Here is a 20999-nt window from a genome sequence, read left to right as displayed (position 1 = left end):
GTAGAAGATGAACTTGTTGCTTTTAACTTCCTCCACCCTGAAGGTAGAGGCAGTTCCCACTTTGCAGCCAAGTGTCTCTTCTGCTGCCACAGTGGCTCCTAACAAAACAGTTGTCTACCCTGTCCTTTGTCCCATAGTGGACTCCAGCTGTCTTCACCACATCCATCCCCCACTCATCCCAGAGCAATACTCAACAAAGCCCTAGCATCTCAGACCATCACCAATTCCAGTGTCGCGCCATCTGGAAAATATCAGGTACCTTTTCCTCCCATCACTCAGTTGCCATTGTTCCGGTGACGATCAGTCAGGGCTAAATAGTACTTAATTTTACACGGCACATAAAAGAGATAGGTGGGTGAGAGCTTGGTTTTCCGACACTGTTCCTTGAGGCAGGCTGCAGCTGTGGTGATGCAAAATGGTAGCCTTGGACCCTCCTGTTCCATCAGCACTCAGTCAACTTGTGGCTCCTGAGTTGCCAGGAACAAAAATATAGGACATTAGCAGGTAATCCAGTTCCTCTATGCCAAGGGGAAGCTTTTCACCAGTCCAAAACCAGCCCAAAACTTGTTAGTCCAGCACATTGCATCCAGCAGTGCAATGTAACAGACCTCTTACTGCATACTGACATATGGGAGTTTAAAGTACTGAGTAACTTATTTCTGAAATACTTAAGTGAGTTGTACCCAATAAGTTCTAAGCTGATAGAGGGAAATATGCAAAATGCAATGACTGTATATGCTTAACATGGTTTGAATAGGAAATAACCTTGAGCAAAAAAGAAACTTGTGTAAATAGACTTTCCTTTCTTCCACATCTGGCATCTCTCCCACCTATTTAAAAGTTCAGGGAATTTTCCCACATTGTACACAGGCAGCTTCTGTGAACAGAGTGAATTTGTCTAAGGAGTATGTACTTGATTTGGATTGTGATTCTGTACTCCATTCCATGTCCTGTCCTTAGAAAGCGATGGAGAAGTTAACTTGTGCAATCTTTGTTCATGCTGCTTAAGGATTCAAGCTATAGTCTTTTCAAAACAGGTTTTACACTCTACACCAGATGTTGTATCTTGTCAGTGTGCTACTGAAACAAGGATGTTGTTTTCAATCATCTTGTATATTAGTGAAGCATTTCCATCTTTCAGAATTGTTAACTATTTTAGCAAATGGAATAGGACCATGGTAGCAAATCTATGACATGTGTGCCCTCTGGCATGTAAAGCCATTTCTGAGGGCCTGTGGAGAAATGGGGGGGGGGGGGGAGGGGAAGAGTAGGAACAGGCACGAATCTTTTCCTCTTCTTTCCCCGCCCTCTCAGGCCTTCAGCTGTCTCCAGGGAAGTCCCACCCCCAGAAGGCGGAAATCCTGTCCCCCTGGAAGTCCTCCCCGCTGACACCGGGTAACACCCAGTGTGAGAATGCCTTTGAGTTTGGACACTCAGTCTCTAAAAGGTTCACCATCACTGGAATAGGATCTCCTTTATAAAAGTGTACAAAAGTGGTTATATATTGTTTAAAAATATTATTCTACAAATGCTTGAGAAAGCATGCTGTAATGGTTTAAATTAGTGTTGAAAAACTCATCTTTGATCCACAGAGTTCTTTGAGGTCTGTCCAAGTTTAATTAGAAGCCAATGGTTTTCCAACCCTGTACTTTCTACATAAATGTAAATGGCATTGTTTCATAAAATTAAATAGTAACATAATAAATGGACAAGTTAGATGGCAATACTAGTTGAATCCAAATTGAAGCTGCAGTTAGCTTTTCTTAGATGAATATTCCAAGGATCTTCAGTCATGTTGATTTATGAATGGACAAGTTTTCAAAGATTTTAAAACTAATATTGCAATATTAGTTGAATCCAAACTGAAGTTGTAGTTAGCTGAGTATTCCAAGGATCTTCCATCATTTTGAATTATTTATAAAATCTATCAGCTGTCGTTCAAGACCACAATATTTTAAAGCCAGATTGCATATGATATAATAGAGATCAGTACCAAGTTATTAAAACACTTCATCATTAAGCAATATTTAAATAGCTAAAACAAAATATCTAAAAGCCAGAAAATTAGCCACACATTTCTCACAGATAGAGCGCATAGGTCACTGCTGGGAAACCATTCTGTCATCTGCAACCACCTGATCTTAGGGTCTCCAAGGATGATCAGAAAGCAAGGTAGGTTCAGGTGGGTATGGGCAGTCCTTCAAATCACTTGGCCCTAAACAATGTAGAGCTTTAAAGGTGCATGCTTTGTATTGGATCTAGCAGTCAGTCATCTTATACAGGATTAGCGTAATGTGATCTGATCTTCTAGACTCAAAAAGGATGTGAGTGGCCACATTCTGTATCAGCTGAATTGCATTCAAAGATGTCCCTGTGTGGAGCGTATTGTAACAGTCTACTCTGGGTGTATTTAAGGCGTGGTACAGACCACCAAAAAGTGATGTACCCGCGCCGGTATTAGGGTTGGGGAGCACGCACCATCTACACGCTCCCTAAACCTAATATGTACTGCTGATGGCATATTGGCGGTGCCCTGTGTACATGGGTGCTGCCATTATGACGTCGCCACATCCAAATGACTGTGGCTGCCCTGGCCCCAATCCGTGCCTGAATGGAGTGGCTGCAGGCATAGTCTTGTTTAACTGTGCCTAGGCTCTACTTTCCCTAGGTAGAGTCACAGCGTACCACCTTAACAGAACGATTCTTAGCTGCTATCACAGTTGATCTTGTAGTCAACTCAGTGAGTTCAGAAAGATTCTCAAGCAGTTAAATCTCTCTCTCTCTCTCTCTCTGCAGATCAGCAGATTTTTTTCACTCAAAATACCTCAGTCCTTTCTAGATTAAACTCTTGTCATCCTCCCCAAAACTGCTTTTGAGTATGCACTTGTTCATAAGCACTCTTTTTCTCCAGTTTCCTTGATTCTATAACTTGATATGTAAGAGTAATGCCCTTTTATTCAGTTTTGAGATAATGCCTGTGTTCAGATACAACAACAATTGTTTAGCATTTTGAGAAAAAGCTCAATGATCCTTGAGCATGTATGTTCAACTTCCCCCTTTGACAGAGGAGTGGATCAGAAATTGTTGCTACTGTTTTTAGATTAAATGCAGTTTAGTATGTCAGTTGAATGTTGAACTTCGGTCATCCTTAACTGTGGGTAGTGGAAGTACATCAACTTCATAAACTGTGATTTAGCATTGACTTGTTTGGCCTGACCATTATTAGCAGTTAACCACACTTTGTCCACAGCTAATTTGTTGGAAGGTTTAGGTTAATCCGAAACGGGGGAAAGCAGCTAAACTCCTCGTACAGCGTGCCCGCTCCATACACAGGCATGCCATACATGGCTTCCAGTTTATGCAGAAGTTGTGCTACAATCAATTGAATGGCATGCCACCACGCCCCCCCATTCTGTTGAATAGGGCTTAAGCTTACGTGATATTTGCCTTAAGCGGGGGGTCCGGAACGGATCCCTGTGTAAGGCAAGGCTCCACTGTATATGTGCAAGAGTCAGGATATCAAGGCTTGTTGCAGTTCTTGTTAAATGTGTTGACCCAACACATAGGAGAACTGGGATATCAGAAAAAGTCTCTTGTGAGTGTTCTTCCAGTTTCCTTGGGTTATTTAATTTGTTTTGGTTTTTTCCCCCAGATGCCTGAAATATTCTCTGCATTTTTATAGACTTCATCTGAAAACTGTGGAATTTCTTTGAGCTAGATCCTGTAGGAAAAGAGACTGTAGTGACCACTAATTGCAATCTTTTTGACAGGCCACTTAAAAATTTCTGGGGTTTACAGTATGCCATTTAATCATTTTGAGTTCTGCACAGCAAATACACTGGTAACTCATATTTAGCAACTTTGTAATATAGTGGATGTGTGTGTGTGTGCAAGCAAAGTTCTGTGTATTGTCTTCCTCCTTTAGTCAGATCATTTCCAGCATTCATCCTTCTGTATTTGGAAATGTAATGTATGTCAGAATGGAGTCAGCTTTGTGCATGTTTTCTAGAGCCTCTTTTACTGAGCTTTGAAATTTTGTGAAAATGTCTATTGTTGCGAGGGTACGTGTGCTTTGCCTTTTAAGGCTGCAGATATTTTTGGTCAAGTAATCGCTGTGTGACTGGCTTGTTTCCTTATTAGCAAGTTAATCCTTCAGTTCATGGTTTCAAATATCACAGCTTAAATTTCCATTCCTCTTCTTTCCCTATGTTGTAGCGAAAATCTACCCACATTAGATATATTTGGTGGCAGTATTTATCTTTCCTAAGTAGTAGGATGTGATACAGGGTAGTTAAATAGTCAAGAACCACCATGTGCTTGGATTTAGGTGCTAGGTGAAAACAAAAATCCCATGATTGTGTCTGGCTTGTGAATGCCTAGAAGCATCTAGGACTAAGTGATTACAGTTGCAAATGGAATGCTGTACCAGATTGACCTTTGGGTATTCCAGCAAGATGCTACTTTAAAAAAAAAAAATTCCTGTCTCTATGGAATTCATATACTTACATACTTAGAACTCTTTATACTGTTTCATAGTCTACAAGCTATTGTTACTTTTTGGACTTGGGCTCAATATGAATGTTTAAACCTAAAAGTTCATTATTTTCCTCCAACACAAATGTTATCTATTCTCAATTTGTCTCATTTCCTGGCTCTCATAGGAATCCTTCAACTACTTTCTATCAAGTGTTCCATTCGAACAAGTTACAGGAATCAAAGAACCTCTGGGATAGGTATGAATACTTAAGTATGGAAAGCATACATGTTGAGGTATGCATGAACAGCTTTGCATTGTGCAAGTTTCTCATCATCAAATAGTGTGATCACTTCAACATCTTCTGCCTATGTCCTCTGTTTATACATTGCGACTTGATTAGTGTGCAGCCACAGTATTCAAAAATAGTTGATTGAAATTGTGGTTGCCTTCTGAACCTCATGAGGTCTAGTTCCATTCAGTGTACCACCATCTTTTCCATCTGTAATTTGGAGAACAGAATTATATGTTCAGTGGTACTGGAACAGAAATGCTGTTGATCAGCAGCTCCAATCTAGCTTTTGAAAGCTAGTAGTACGATATTATATGAATGTAGTATTTTTTGAAAAATCCAAAAGTCCATGTCATTTGACTTGCAGAATAAAAGCAGAACATATATGGGATATATTTCAATGGACATCTCGGCAAAATAACTGCACCTGTAAATTGGGGCAAGGATGAGAAAAAGCCTTGAAAGAGGATTTAGGCTTACCCAGGCACTTGGCGAGAAACTGCAGCAAATCCAACTTTGAGGATATCACTTGTCAAAGTTGTATTACTAATTCAACTGCTGAAGTTTGGCTTTCTCACTATTAATATTATAGATTGAATTCCTGATGTTTTTTCCTATCATACAGTGTTCTCGATTGACTTAGGTTTTCTATTACTAGTTGAACATTAAGCTCAATCATTTGTTTGCATTCACCTTATTGAAACAAAGAACACTTAACAGCTTCCCCAAAGCTTGCTTGGATCTTGTGCTTACCAACTTGAGAAGGGAAATGTTCTAGTTTAAAAAATTACAGGATTTAAATCACAATAGTGCTCTGAAGTGCTGTTGTATTCTAAATTAAATATAGAAGAAATCTTAACATTTAAGAACTCCATTATCTGGTGATGAAACCTGTGAAAGATTACTTTGTTAATGTTAACACTTGGCTGCCTCTTGGCCAATTTTTAAAAATAAATTATGGAAAAGGCTATTTTAGAAGCATTTTTGACAAGAAATAGGTATTTTTATCTATACCTTTACAGGTTTCTCTCTGTTTTATTTGTGTACTTTAGCCAAGTATTGATCTTAAACAAAAGTGAGGAATGTGTAGCTGTTGGAAAACTTGTCCTTCAACATCTGGAATGCTGTAGGTTCCCTGTGCTGATTTTGGATTTGCTTATATTATTGGCAGTCTGAATATAGACTAAACTGTAAGCCCAACAGGTTGCATCATGTGTTCATTTCCAGCCATTCTGTATTTTATTCAGGATGGCTGTATTCCAGCCTCTATTCTGCCCACAGAGATGTTGTCATGCATGAAAGCTGCCCCATTGGCCAAATTTGTTCTTAAAGCAGCATTGAACAGAGCTCTATTGGCACATTAAAAACAAAGGGAATATAACATGATTTGTGTTGTTTGTGCAAATGCATGACTTGGAAAGCCATAACTGAGAAGAGACTGAGTGTGTGGGAAAACTGAGCAATGAATAAACCCTGTAATACTAGAGTTACATGTTTGCAGTCTGCCAAGATGATCTTCTGATCTTATTTTGTTGTAGTCATATGATTTAGTTGCATTTTCCTAAACAAATGAAGAACTTCTGTATATATGTTTGGGTGTTAACCATGAGCTATACATTTTGATATATTCAAACAAGCTTCTATTTACAATAACAGTAGGGGTCCATTCATATAATATAAAACATCTTCATAGTAAGTTCAGCTGAAAAGAAGTTATAACACCCTGCCAAATTATTAAGACATGTTGCTAGTAGTGGCAGCGTATGCAGCACACTATTCTACAAAACAGTTAATATGAACTTGAGGCAAGCTAATTCTATTTTAGCTGCACTGGGCTAAATTACAGCTGGTTTCAAAGCCGCCTGCTTGCCTTGGGATCAGGCTGATTGACTACAATGGTTTTTTCCCTGTTCAGTCAGTCACAGAACAATGTGATACCTTCACATGCTAAAGTTTTCCCACCAGTGTGTGAATGTGTTATCCAAGAAATTACCTTCTTGGATAATTGTAGCATTAAAGGTGGTTTCATGAGGTTGTTGTTGTTGTTGTTGTTGTTGTTGTTGTTGTTGTTGTTTGGAAGACAAATGGTGATATGTAAGTGATTGACTGCTCATGTATCAATGCTTTTTCCCCCAGAGGAGGGGTGGAAAACCCATGGCCCTCCAGATGTTGGACTGCAGCTTCCATCAACGCCAGAACAGCATAGTTAGTAGAGAGGAATGATGGGAATTGAAGGCCCAACATCTGGAGGTTTAAAAGTCCCCAACCTGTTTTAGGAGGGTACTTGTTTGATAGACTTGCAGATATCCCAGCACCTCCTAATTTCCGTTCTTTCTGTTGCCCATAAATCACAATCGGGCAAAAACTAGGCAGTTTTGACAGTGAAGACTGCAAATAGGTTATCATTGGCCCGGTCCAGATGGGCCAAATGCACCGTGCTGGTGGTGTACTAGGATTAAGGGACTGTGTGGCAACCGCACAGTCCCTAGCCCTAGTATGGCATGGTGCTGTAACAATGGCGGCACCCCATGTATACGGGCACCGCCATTGTGACATGACGGATGCATAGCGTCCGCACGTAACACCACACCAGTTACGTTGTGAGTGCGCCATTGGTGCAATTGGGCATAACTGGCACGGCACAAAAAGAACCTGCTTTATGCGGGTTTTTTTTTTCTCTCTAAGGAAACCGCATGGTTTGGCAACTGCGGCTTCCCTGCAGGGGGGGAGGTGCTGGCTGGCCTCCCTTTTTGGGAGGTCTCTACGGGGCCATTGGTTTGTTATGAAACCAGTTGGTAACTTTCACTGCCTGGTCTTAGCTTAATGGCAGGTTTATAATGCAACCTTTTCTTGAATGAATATTCATACATATCTTTGGGGGGGGGGAATGTTTACAGAAGCTGTAAATGTGATGGTTTCCATGAGGTTATTATTTGAAGCTGCTGCCAGGATTGAGTCTTACGGGCATTATGTAAACAGTGCTGTATTTTTATTTTATTTTTTTAAAAACCAATTTGAATGTCTAACATGTGAAGCGCATTTTAAAAATATGGTAGTATATATATGATAGTATATGTAATAATCTGCCTTTGTTTTGAACATCTAGATGTATAAACGTTAAAAAAAAACATTTTTAGCTGGGCTGAAACCAGAAAACAGCGTTTTGTAACTACCCTTTCTTAATGGATGTGGCATGCTCTCTTGTGACTGGCAATTTTCTTGGGAGTATTTTGACTCCAACAAATTTTGTGTTAGTAAATAAGAAATGGAACAGCTATATACATACAACAGAATTAGTTAAATTCTGCTGCATATACATAGCTAGTTAAAGCTTAGTACTGAAAGAAAGCAACATTTTAATTCCATTATGAATTTTATATTTTAAAAAAATCTGTTAAATTAATCACTGACAAGGCTTCCTTTGGGAAGTCACCATGTTTTTTTTTTTTTTTTTTCCTTACTGCTCACCACTTGAACATTGGTTGCTAGGTGCATTCATCTCAGGAGACTTCCCTTTCTTAGATACCTCAAAATAGGAGATTTAGGAGGGGCATTAGATAGATGACTTGAAATTAGACATCTCAAACATTATTTTGAACAAGTTAATAAGAACATTAGAACATTTTTACTCGCATATTAGAAACTATTCAAATCATGGGGCCCACTGAATGTTTGGGGAGCTTCTGTACATATGGTATTGGACAACAGTATGTTTTAAAGGACTGAAATCGTAATGCATTAATTGCTTCATTGACTAATCAAACCTTTTCAGCATATAGTTTACTGCTGTTTTGAAGACCAAATCCTTGCCATTTAAAGCAGTTCTTGGAAGAATCTTTATAATTTTTTTTAAATGTTCATCTCATTGTGAAGCAAAAGCTTCATTTGTGAACCTTCTTTCTGTTCTAAAGTCCAACAAGAACTTGAAAGTGGAGAAAAAAATATTCAAGAAAAAAATGCTGGTGAAGTCTTTAGAATGGCTCACAACATGATCCTGTCCAGATGGGTATCTTACAGATCTGTTTTTGATATTATGCATACAGATGATAGATTTCTTATGGATCTCCCATGGGAAGTATCCCCAGCATGAGTTTCCATATTCATGGTGATAATTAAACTGAAATGTATTTGTAACTGAAAAACACACATTCATTGCAAAACCCAAATCTGAATTGCCTGTAATAACTGAAACACTTTAAATATGCTGTTTCTCCATACAGTGGCCCTTCTTATACACAGATTCAAGCATCCACAGTTTGAAAATATTCAAAAAAAAATATACATTTCAAATATCAAACCTTGATTTTCCATTTTTTATAAGGGACACTATTTTGCTATGTCATTATATTTAATGGGACTTGAGCATACATGGATTTTGTTATACATGGGGGATCTTGGAACCAAAGCCCAGCATATAACAAGGGTCCACTGTATTTACATTTCATTGATGAAAAATTGGATACAATTCTAAATGTATTAAACTTATCACCATTGCTTTGCACTACTTTGCTGTGCATTCAGTTACCAATTACTGTTCCTTTATTTTGTATCTCATATTTCTTGAATGCAAACCTTATTCGATAGCACATTTATAAATTGACCACACTTCGAGTTGAGAAAGCAATTGACAATTAAGTCAGTGTACTGCACAAATTCATGCAGAAACTCAGTCTAGAAAGTTTAACTTGCTTACTCTAGACTATGGAGTGTTAATTTGGTGCAATGAGTATAGCATTAAGTGCAGATTTAGAAAACTTGGACTAGAAGATTAGTACTTTCCCAAAATTACATTTGTGGTCATTCATTCATTTACCACATTTTATTTGCCATTTAAAACAAGTCTCCATGCTGTTTTATATTTGATAATAAGTTTTACTTTTGTAAATTAGTTTATAGCACTGATCTCATCAGAGCAGAATTATTTAGACAAATGTTAAACCAGTACTGTCATGATAAAAATGTGAGAGTCATGCCTGGATCAGAAAGGCTTATTTCGTATAGCATTATGTTTACACAGTGACTGACCAGATAGCTATGGGAACTCCATAGCAGGACATGGGTGCAACCCCACCTCTTGCTTGTGTTCCCAAGCATTTGATATTGTGAAACATATTGAAAAGTAATGCTAAAGTTTATACATAGCCCTCATAGTTAGTAGCCAATTATAGCCTCACCATCTATGAATTTCTTTAAACCTGTCTGCTTTCTCCACATCATATGCCATGTTAGAACTACAGTACTCCCTTTCCTTAGCTAAAGAACCCCAAATGTCCTATTTTGTCCGCAGACAGGAGTTGCTCAGGCTTTGAATCATCATCATCTCTCTGTTTTGCTACCTTTCCAGGTCTGCAGTACCCCCTTTTAGACGTAATGCCCAACATTACACACAGAATTGCAAGTGTGGCAACATGATAAATTTGTAGAAACTAATGTGGAAGTTAACAGTTTTTTTACCAGTAATTTCTTTTCTAAATATTCCCGTCACCTGGCTTTTCATAGCTCCTGCACACTGAGTTAGTATTTTCATTGAGCTGGCCAACAAAAACCCAAGAGCTTTCTTGGTCCATCAGCTCAGTCCCCATTTGTATGTGTGAGGTTGTGGACACCTCACCATGTGTCTCATGTTCAGTTACTGAATTTGAATGTTGCTCCTTATCATTGGCCAGATTAGGGATTCTGTTGGCATACTTCCTGCTTCACTGGACATCAGGGTTCCCACCATTCTGGCTTCTGATATGATGATAGAAAGCCGACATCTTGTGGGATTTCAACCATCATGTTGGAGATACTGGATGTGGGGAGGCAGGTAGAGACTTTATGACCACCATGTCAATCTTGAAGCTGTTTCAGTATGCCTTTGCCCAAAACATATGAGCTGTCCAACACAAACCCAAGATCTTTCTTCACCCAAAACATATGTCAGGGCATGATGATCTGGTGATTTCAGCTTTGACAAAGTGGTTGGAGGGGTAAAGCCAGCTATTTGTATTCTAGGTCCTTGCCCATTTTGACTCCTTGGTTGCTGAAGCTGGAGAGTGGGTGGCTTCGTGCCTCCTCACAAGACACAGTTGTGTGTCCATTTCTTAGGGAACCCTCTGGACCTGGAAGGTTTTAATAAATGTGTCTTTTCAACAAGATCTTGGGAAGGACTATGGCAACTCAACTTCAGATATTTTTGGAAAAAGCAGATTACCTAGATGTATTTCACTCTACTTATGGAATGGATTTGATACTAAAAACATTTTGATTTGCTTGGGATAGATCAGGGGTAGGCAACCTGCGGCCCGGCAAGGCCTTGGGATCAGCCCCAGCCCGGTCCTGCCGCCGATTGCCGCCAGAGCCTTTGGCCTCTCGCGTGAGGGCATGAGACCTTTGGCCTATCAGGAGGGGGCGGGCAAGCAGCAGGCAAGGGGGGCAATTGTCTATAGAAGCCTCCGAAACATGCATTTATATTAACATTTTTTAAAAAATCAGCAAATTTTTTAGCGTGTCCTCCATTTTTTTAAAAAAGTGTCCTCCCTTTGAAATTTTTGTCCTACATTTGTCCTGGTTTATTTATTTATGTAATTTTTTTAAAAAAATTATTATTTATTTTTTGGCTTCCCCTCCCCCCCCCCCCCCCCCAGTTGTCTGAGGGACAGCAACCCGGCCCCCGGCTCAAAAAGGTTGCCTACCCCTGGGATAGATGCACAGAGAGGCACTAAGAGTTCAGTCCTGTTGATATTCCTCAGCATTTTGGTGGCTGTTGGTATCATTGAACATATTTTACAGGATTGGCTGTGTAGATTGGATGTGGTTCTGCTGTTAGTAAAATATGACCTACTTTTTCAAAACCCATATTTGGTCTTTTTCAGCAAGGCATATCTTTCTGTATGTTCAGTTATTGCGTCTTTAATGGTTTTTTTCTTCAGTTTAGCTGAATTACAGTTGTACTGTAATTTCTGAGAAAGAAACACCCTGAATCCTTTTTGAAAAATTGGGGTGTCTCCTATCCTTTGATTCAGAGGCAGATCTTAAGGACATGTTAGATACTTTAGTTAGAAGATAAGACTTCCACGTTTGAATTTTTTATGAATTTCTGGATAATTGCCAACTACCTAGTCTTTTCAGTCACTACTGTTCACCTCAGTTCCTCTGAAAACACCAAGTCAGGTATCTGCCCTACATCTCCTGCAGTGAACACCGATGTAAATAATTTATTTAGTTTCTCTGTAGTTTTCTTATCCTCTAATACTCTTTTAATTCTACTGTCATTCTGGGGGTCTATCTTCTGAACTAGTTCCCTGCTTCTAGTGCATTTAAAAAAAATTCCTATTTGTCTAAATTTTATTAATGATATGCTCCTTAAAATCCTTCTTGGTATCTCTTACCTACTTGCATTTCTTTGTGCAAGTTTGTATTCCTTTTTGTTCATTTTGTAGGCAAGACTTCTTAAGGTAGCCTTTTCTGTAATTCCTACCTTCCTTGACATTGTTTGCTAGCTGTGCTCGTGTTTGATTTTGTGTTAACTTTCCTGACTTGCAAGGTATATTATAGCTCAGCTGTTACTGTGGTTTTGAGTAACCCACAAATATTCTACTCTCCCTGTCAATTTGTTTTGTAGAAGTTCTCTTATTTTTAAAAAATGTAATCTTTCAAAGTCAAATTTAGTTCTTTTACAATTTTCTGTTTCTGTAAAAAAAGAGAAAGGTTTAATACATTGGCACTGTTTCCAGTTCATTCAACAATAATAATCTTTCTCAATAGGATTTAGATAAACATATGTTAGGATTATCTCCAGGATGCCTCCCTGCTTGTGGATAGCCCCTACAATTGTCTGGTTTCCTTATGGTTAATTCTTCAGTTTGATTGTCTGAAAAACATAATTGTTGCAGAAAAGAGGAAAGGTACACTGCCCTAGCCTCATTAACTCATTGTTTACATTTGCATGGGTGCTACACTCATATGTGGCATGCTCTGGGATTTTTTAAAAGTTTTAATTATTATGTTCATTATGGCCCTGCACTTAAGAAGTGAACTGACCTGATTCATACTTCTTGAACTAATATACAGATCAGAACATACTTGTCCTTCTGATTCTGCACCTTGGCAGATCTTACAGTGTCCTTAAATGCTTTATAAATGCCTGCCCCACTTCTTGTTTCAAACTTAAAAATACAGATTAATGTGATGACTCAACTTAATAGACCAGTAATAGCTTGATCTCTCCCTTCTTGTCTTACCCAAGAGCCCCAAACCTGCAGAATAGTATAAAATTCTGAGTGAAGCTAAGCTACTAGAGAAGACAGGTTTATGGTGCTGTATAGATTATACAAGAGGAAGTGCTGTTTGTAACTCCACAGGTTTCTGATTGATCATCTTGTTTTGACCAAAACCAGCCAATCATATCCTCTGAAGGGACCATTTCCCCCCTTTCTACTTCCCCTAGACTGTTTAGGTCTATTGGGAGTGCTCTTCTCCTTCCAAACTAGAATTGACTTAAAAACAGCTCCACAACAATAGGGTCCAGTTCAGTTTGGGAGCAAGAAATGGTGCTGAGAAGGCAACTCTTTGAGGTTTCAGTGGGATGGATGAAGGCCCTGGATTTCAGGAGGTTGTTCATACCTAATGCAGATCTTTCTGATTTGACTCTTTAAATAAGCCTTCTACAGCCTCTTGACCTCAAGCTGGTTGTTCTGCACCTCCACCATCCCATATTACAAGACTTTGTGCTTTGTTTGTAGTTCAGTATTTCTGGACAAGTAGGAAAGGCTTTTTTCTCTGGAGATCCAATTCTACACTTCCAATAGGTACCAAACAAAGTAATAGGTACCAAAGAACTTTCCAGTATAAAATAAACATGGGGGGGGGGGGGGTTTACTTCATATTAAGGAAATTCCCTAAACATGCAGAAGTATATTTATGATACAAGGGAAGGGTCTGAAAAGTAATGTTAAGTAAAGTGTGTGAATCTTTCAATTCAGTCTGGTTGTGATCAATTAAGACAGGGAATATTCCTGTGTCATCTGGCAAAATGAGGGAGAGTAGGGAAGTGAGAAGTGAGTAAAATGATCTGATAGCTTTAGTAAAGGCTAGAGGGATTGTGGGAAAGCATAACTGAGATCTGTATTTGTAGCATGTCTTTTCCTGCCCAGTTCATTTGGAGGGTAAAACAATTAAATAGGTAAGTCATTTACTTAGGGAATACTTTCAGCAGGTAGAAGCCTATAAAGAATGTCAGACTACTAAAAATTTTTTGAAGCATTAGGTGCTTTTTGCCTATGTTCCCTTTGAAAAAGAAAGGACTAAGGAAGACCAATGGGAATTTATTTTGCTTTACAAAATATATAACACTTATATTCCAAATCTTTTCCAGTTCTATATATCCTTACATAAAAAATTCAAACCAAACTTAGGTATGGGAGAAAAATCAACACTATTTCTCTTTTCTTCAAAAACCTTGAGATTAAAATGTACTGTAATTAAATGTGCCAGCTGTTTTTTTTAAATAACAAAACTACAGGAGCTAGATGATCTGAAGAATGTTTTATTGGGGGCCAAGGTGTGTGAAAGTAAGATGTCTAGCAACACTGTTTGCAAGTGCAAATACTTGACCATGTGAAATCTTAAGAGGTTGCTCTTTATAGGAGTCTGTGCACAGAAACTCCTCAGACATAAAAGCCCATTTCCTTTATTGGCTACTTTTAAAGGACTTAAAATGGATGGTTTTATTTCCAGAGTAGTATCGACCTCTTTTGAAAGGCATGCTAAAAGTAAGTCTACATTTCAACATGGTTATTTTAAGTTGTTTGCTCTTGAGCAGTGTTCCCATCTTGATAAGCTGTCTTGGCATTTCTCACTAGTTCATTTAATACATTTATATCCCACCTCACTAGTGGACATTTAGATGGATTTCAGCTATAAACCATGAACAGTTTAAAGTTCCCCTATGATACAACATGATAGTGGGTACCACATAAAGGCAGGAAAACTGCTGGTCCCAATATCCCCTGGTATGTATTAGATGGTCTCTGATACATTGACATCGCTATGTCTCTTCTGCAGAGGCATCACTTGAAATTAAATTCTTTTGTAATCTTTATTATTAGATGCAATTTGTTTTAGCAGTTAATACAGAATGTTTGATTTTACAGTTGGCAAAAAAATTATCTATAATAAATTAAGTTGTGATAATTTTAGAATTCCAAAGCGCTTTTCTGAAGCCTTTAGATAAGCTTACTTCAGAAAAATGAGATTTAGAAACTGCTTGGGTAGGTCATATTCTCTCACCCTCAGAGAAAGGCCATGGGAAACCCTCTCTGAATAATAGATTTGCCATAAGTTGGGAATTACTTGAAGGTACATCATCACTACCACCACAAAAACAACAACATTAATTTAATGCAGTAAGTTGTTCTGACTAGAGTGATGGCCACTAACCAGTGGTTACAGAACATGAACATAGAGTGTCTAGAAGGATTACATGCCTGTTGTGGTGAAGAACAAACAAAACATGCTGTTTCCATACTTTATTTTATTGGGCTTTTGGAAAGAATTGCTAACAAGGGCTAAACATTCTGAAATGAATGGATCTTCTCTACTTGATTATCTAGTATGTCTTGAACTAAAGGAGTAAAGTTCTAGAACCATGGTCCAGACTACATTGAACTCGCAACTCCTATTTTTTTCAATAGAGAAGAAAAATAAATGTAAGTGTTGTTGATGCAGTGGGAGTTAAGTGCTAGTATTGTACGGAAAAACATGTACTAAACACACTCTTTACTAGTTGGTTTTTTTTAAAAAATTCCAGCAAATCTCATTTCTTATGTTGGTCCACAGTGAGTTGGGAGAGTCCAAATTACAGTAGGCTTTTCTCACAGTGTGGTTTTATCAAAGATCATCTTTCTTTCTTTCTTTCTTTCTTTCTTTTTTTAACCATAGAGTAATACCTAAGTTGTCTGTCTAACGTGTCATATTGAACAGAACAAACATATTGAAGTGTCACTTGCACTCACACAATAGGACCTTAGCGGTTGGCTTGGTTATGATTGTGAACTATTGCAGTTGCACATTAGAGGTGCTCAAAAGTAGCAAACCATGGCAACCAAGAGAGCTGGCAACACCTTTCTCCTTGTACTCCCAAGAAATCTGTCCACAAGGCCATAGACTGCATAGGTTTACCTTGTGCCAAATCTGACAAGAACAAACTATGTCTGAGTTCCATTGAAAGCATTGAAGTGCTGTATTCCCATTGGGTTTCATGGGATTTAAATATGTCTTTCTTTCTCTGAAATATAATCTTAATGGTTTGCTTGTTCCTAAGTATATGGAGACCAGGACTTGTCTGCCTTAGAGCTGTGTATATCACCAAGGTATAAGAAAAAGCACTATATAAATGCTAAGTTGTCTTGTTAATATGATGGAAACTGGAATAAAACAGATCAAGAATGTTTACCTTTCAGCCAGTTTTATTGTGCAACATTCCAGTGGTCATTGGAATTCATGTACCTGTATTTTTCTCCCCTTTTAAACAGTGCATCTGGTGCGAGTGTTGTAGCCATTGACAACAAAATAGAACAGGCAATGGTAAGTAAAAACTGAATTAGTACTTACTGTATATACACATGTACACTGTAAGTCTAGAAATTTTAGTCAAAAACTTAACCCCCAAAACCTGGGTTGCCTTATCCATGGTTCAGTTTAAGTCCTGTACTTTAACGCTTATAAAAAGGGGACAACCCCCTGGTGAAAGGCAAGAGCCTAATCTGTCCTGGAAGCACTGATTCCCTTCTGTTCTCTCATCCATCCAACCTTTTGTGTGAGCACAAACAGTTATGTCTGCTGAAATTTTGTAAGTTCTTTGGCATTGCTTTCCTTTTATTCATCCTTTTATCTTTTGTTACATGCCCCTAAATGTTACCCTCGATTTATCCACGAGTCATATCAAAATCTATAATTTTGGCCCCAAAACCTGCCCTCGACTTATACATGGGGTCGACTTATAGTCGAGTCTATACGGTATTCTTACACCTTCTCTTAATGTGGAGCTGGATGCCTTCATCTACTTCGATGGGTTGTAGGGCATTTACTGAGACGTTTTCAGAAAGAAAATCCTAAAACACAATTATTCATCAACCAACAGCTCCACGTAGTTGTTGCACAACAGCCAGTTTTTGTACAAAAAGCATAGTGCAATGTGTAGCCTGAACATGGTAGACGTGTCTGCTTTTTGTCCTTGTGTAGTGCCATGTAAGCACTTTTTATAAATAAAGGAGCACTAACACTGAAGCCCACAAGAACAAATGTACTCCAGTCCCCAGTATATTTATGAACTTGTAGCAATGTTAAAATGATACACGTATGACAGAGCAGCTAACTTTCATCCTACTAAGTATTTTAGCTTGTGTAAAGGAAATTGAGATTCTGCAGCAGATATTGCTATCTAAAATCTTCCAGCTTTAGTCCTTACAGTTTGGCTGTCCATACGAACAAACCAGAAACACTGATTTGAAAAGCACATCATATTTAAGGTTTCTGGTTTACAGAAAGCTTAGAAGATAAACTCTTAAATTCTCATGCTCTCCATTCAAATTCAGAGGGGAAGAAGTGAAAGATGAGTACCCAAATGTCAGCTTAAATGCATACAAAATGCTTGGCATATATCTTTTTATCTCCTTGCTCTGTATCTGTTGGCAGAATGACACAGCATATTCTAAAGGTAGACTGCCACTGCTGATTTTTTTGTTTTGTTTTTTAGGTCCTATGGCTAGTTGTCACTCACTAAATTTCTGAAGGGCAAATCCTTCCTTGGTAGGACCTTTGAAGGTACCAGTGAAGAGGCATGCCCATAAAAGAGGAAATTGCCCTTTAGACATATATATATATATATATATATATATATGACAGATATTACTACTTAAATACTCAATTCAAATTGTACAAGTCTGGTGATCCCCAGTGGTATCTATAGCCATGTGCTGTTTTACAGAGAGCTGTTGGGGTTCCCTGCAGTGCAAGTGGATTAGTTTCCAGTTCTGTTGGCCTCTGTGTCACTGCTGTAAATAAGAGTACACAAAGGCTGCATTCATGCATAATCATAAAGAATGTGCAGAATTCAAAGCCAAACAGTGGCAAATTTGGGAGTGATTTTACAGGCACATTAGAATAGCTATACATAGTGGTACTGAAGAATAAAAGGATTAATTCTTAAATATGAGAGAGTTTCTCTAAAAAAATTGTCTTTGGGGATTATTAGTCTTTAACAAATTGATTTTCACTTTGTTAACCAGAAGTTCAGTTTACAGCAGTTGCTTCATTCCATTTGCCTACATGTACCTGTGGTAGTAGGTTGAGCCCCATGGAAAACATGAAAAAATAATCAGTCCTGATCTCCTTTACAAAAGACTCCCTCAGTGCGGCTTGCTTGTCACCAAATGGGAAGTTGTTTTCCCTGTTCTGCCAAGAAACCGCTTTGATGTCTTTAACTATTTCCCGTTTTTCTGTGTAATCAATTTTCCAGTGGTGTTGAAGCTAAAATAACTGCCTGAGTCTCATGAAAGAAGGGTGCCATTTTAAATATAGTACTATTTTTTTAAGCAAGTGTCTTCAGCTGCTATTTTAGACCTCTCTAAACCAGAACATTGTTTAGTATCACTATTTCTATCAAGTTTTTTGAGAGCAAGGGATATGACACTGTTTTGAGTACATAGCACTCAGGCTTTTTTATTTTAATCAGAAGTAAGCAGAGAACCTCGGCCCAGTTTGGCACCACAATGCATGGGAAGAGAAGTTCAATACTCCATCCCAATACTCAACCTGGAACAGTGTTTACTAATACTTCTTTTTTTAAAAGCACCCCTATGGGACTTCTTAATTTTCAATATCCGATGGGAACAAGAATTTCAGTGTCCATATTATTGCTGATGCACAGATGGTCCAGCTCAGAGGTTACAGTGGTTACTTTTGCATAAAAAGGCAAACAGCTACATAGTATGTTTTTAATATGACCGAGGTTTGACCCTAATAATCTTTGTGCAGTGGGCCCTTGGTATCTGCTGGGGTTTGGTTCCAGGATCCCCTGCGAACACCAAAATCCATGAATGCTCAAGTTCCATTACATACAGTGGTGTAGTAAAATGCTGTCACCCTTTTAAATATGACAAAATGAAGGTTTGCTTTCTGGAATTTAATATATTTTTTAATATTTTTAAACCATGGATGGTTGATTCCATGGATACAGAGGGCCAACTGTATTTGAAACAGTTCTGACTTCCTAGAAGCAAGATACAGTATGTACTGTATCACTGGGTGTTTAAAGGTGATTTGTGAGTTGGCTTCCTTATCAACTTTATCCTATGTTAGTGTGGGTACATAGTTAATCCCTTATGACTGATTTCTTGAAATTTACAATTTCCTTGTGTATGGAAGGCTTCAATTAATGATTTGCCATTTTACAGGATCTGGTGAAAAGCCATTTGATGTATGCAGTCAGAGAAGAAGTGGAAGTACTGAAGGAACAAATAAAAGAATTAGTTGAAAGAAACTCTTTACTTGAACGGGAAAATGCACTGTTAAAATCTCTCTCAAACAATGATCAGTTATCCCAGCTCTCAACCCAACAGGCCAACCCTAGTAGCACTTCTCAACAACAGCAAACAGCGATAGCACAGCCTCAGCAGCCAACGCAACCTCCGCAGCAGCCGAATGTCTCCTCAGCATAAAGCTTTCTTGCCTCATTAAGAAACTGAAAGCAATCTGTCCTTGTGTGCCACTGGTGTTTTTTCCACTTTATATGAAAGCAAGTAGCCATGCTTCAGTTGTGTATTTCGGCCTTTTCAGTATTAGACAATCATTCTACAAAGAACTTTCCCTAACTGAGATGTCATACTTTATAGTTGATATCCAGTAATGCCATCTGTGCACAAGGGGAGCTGATAGGAGTTACAATGCAAAAGTCTGCATTTATTTGGTGCACATGAGTGGGGTCTTTAAGAGCTTTGGTAGGGCTCTGCAAAGTTTCCATTACTCATGGATTACTTTGAGCCTTGCTTTTCACATAGTAACAATTCATCTTTAGAGCCACTGTTCTTTCAATTACAAGTAACTTTTGCCTACATTAGTTTCATTTGTTTGTGTTTTATTTATTACAGGGCTGCTATTCATAATGTACATGAACAATGTCACAGAACTTTTAATTTTTTAAAAAAAATAAATGTAAGTATCAGTAAAAATTGATAGGATTGAGTTTAATAGATAAAATGTTTAGGCAATAATTGAACAAAAGGATCCTGGCATATTTCTAACACTAATGGCAATTTACCTTTTGGTATTTATTTTCAGTAGTTAAGACCCAGCTTGAATGTAAATTTTTGTATAGTGTAAGTATGAAGACATAGTGCATCTGTACAGGTAGTCTCCAGTCATTGTGATATAATAATTGATGGGCTATTTTGATGAAGAAAACTTTGCTCATTTCTGTTTCTACTTTCTAATAGAGAAATTGCCATGATTCCTCTGCTTTTTGACATTTCGTATGATTTTTTTTGGGGTGGGAATAAAAAGCTGTGAAATTGTTCAACCTACTTTGTAACCAAAGAAGCAAAGCTGTGTAATTGAGTTTTTATTTTATAATGCACATTCTTTATGTATTTTTATTTAGTGTTCTCATTCACATTTTTCTTTGCTGTCTAGCATGATCTGCATGACCTATAATCTTTGAACCACTTTCGTACCTCATGTTTTATCCAGCACTCTTATTGTGATATGTAATAGTCTGTGAACAATGTCAAATAAAAAAAGAAAGAACAGCTAGTGTTGGTGGAGATGAGCTGGTGTATCACACACTAGTTTAAAAATGAAGTGAGCCATCTTTTGTTCATTTAAAAATGGTGTTTTGAATTTCGTATGCAGAAAACGTTTTGTTACATTGCAGATTTTAATGTATTTAATAAATGCAACATGCAGATTAAGTGCAGTGTATACTGAGTATTTAAATTAAAATGTACATTTCATAAATACAGTTTCAAGAGACCATTTGTGTATATTAACGTAGTATGTCAGAAGTTGATGTACAATATATTTTAACACTTTCTGAAATTAAACTGCAGTTTTGTTGAAAGATCTGGCTCAACATGTGTTCAGAATGTGAAGACTGGTTAAGTCACTGTTCAGAATTAGTCTGAAAATGATAGATGAAACATACATGGGCTACAGCCCTATACAAAGTTACATTCCATTAAACACAATGGGACTTCT

General features: G+C 38.0%; 1 protein-coding gene across 2 annotated transcripts in view; it reads left to right on the top strand.

Annotated features, from left to right (window-relative positions):
- The window catches only part of TSC22D2 (TSC22 domain family member 2), a 40691-nt gene extending 19932 nt beyond the window's left edge, over positions 1 to 20759 (top strand). Inside the window, exons 2-4 of one of the 2 annotated variants that reach the window (XM_089509056.1) lie at positions 4662 to 4733; positions 16280 to 16331; positions 19202 to 20759. In XM_089509056.1, the coding sequence (XP_089365182.1) occupies positions 4662 to 4733; positions 16280 to 16331; positions 19202 to 19465 (388 nt within the window). In that variant the 3' untranslated portion in view covers positions 19466 to 20759. The remainder of the gene's footprint in view (positions 1 to 4661; positions 4734 to 16279; positions 16332 to 19201) is intronic. The other variant, XM_089509057.1, reaches the window with a different exon arrangement.
- The last annotated feature ends 240 nt before the right edge of the window (positions 20760 to 20999 follow it).

The sequence above is a fragment of the Sceloporus occidentalis genome, unplaced genomic scaffold (assembly GCF_023333645.1).
Source record: "Sceloporus occidentalis isolate IW3139 unplaced genomic scaffold, rSceOcc1.0.p SCAF_2, whole genome shotgun sequence".
Lineage (NCBI taxonomy): Eukaryota > Metazoa > Chordata > Lepidosauria > Squamata > Phrynosomatidae > Sceloporus > Sceloporus occidentalis.
The sequence above is the reverse complement of the archived record's forward strand: the minus strand, read 5'-3'. Positions and strand labels throughout refer to the sequence as shown.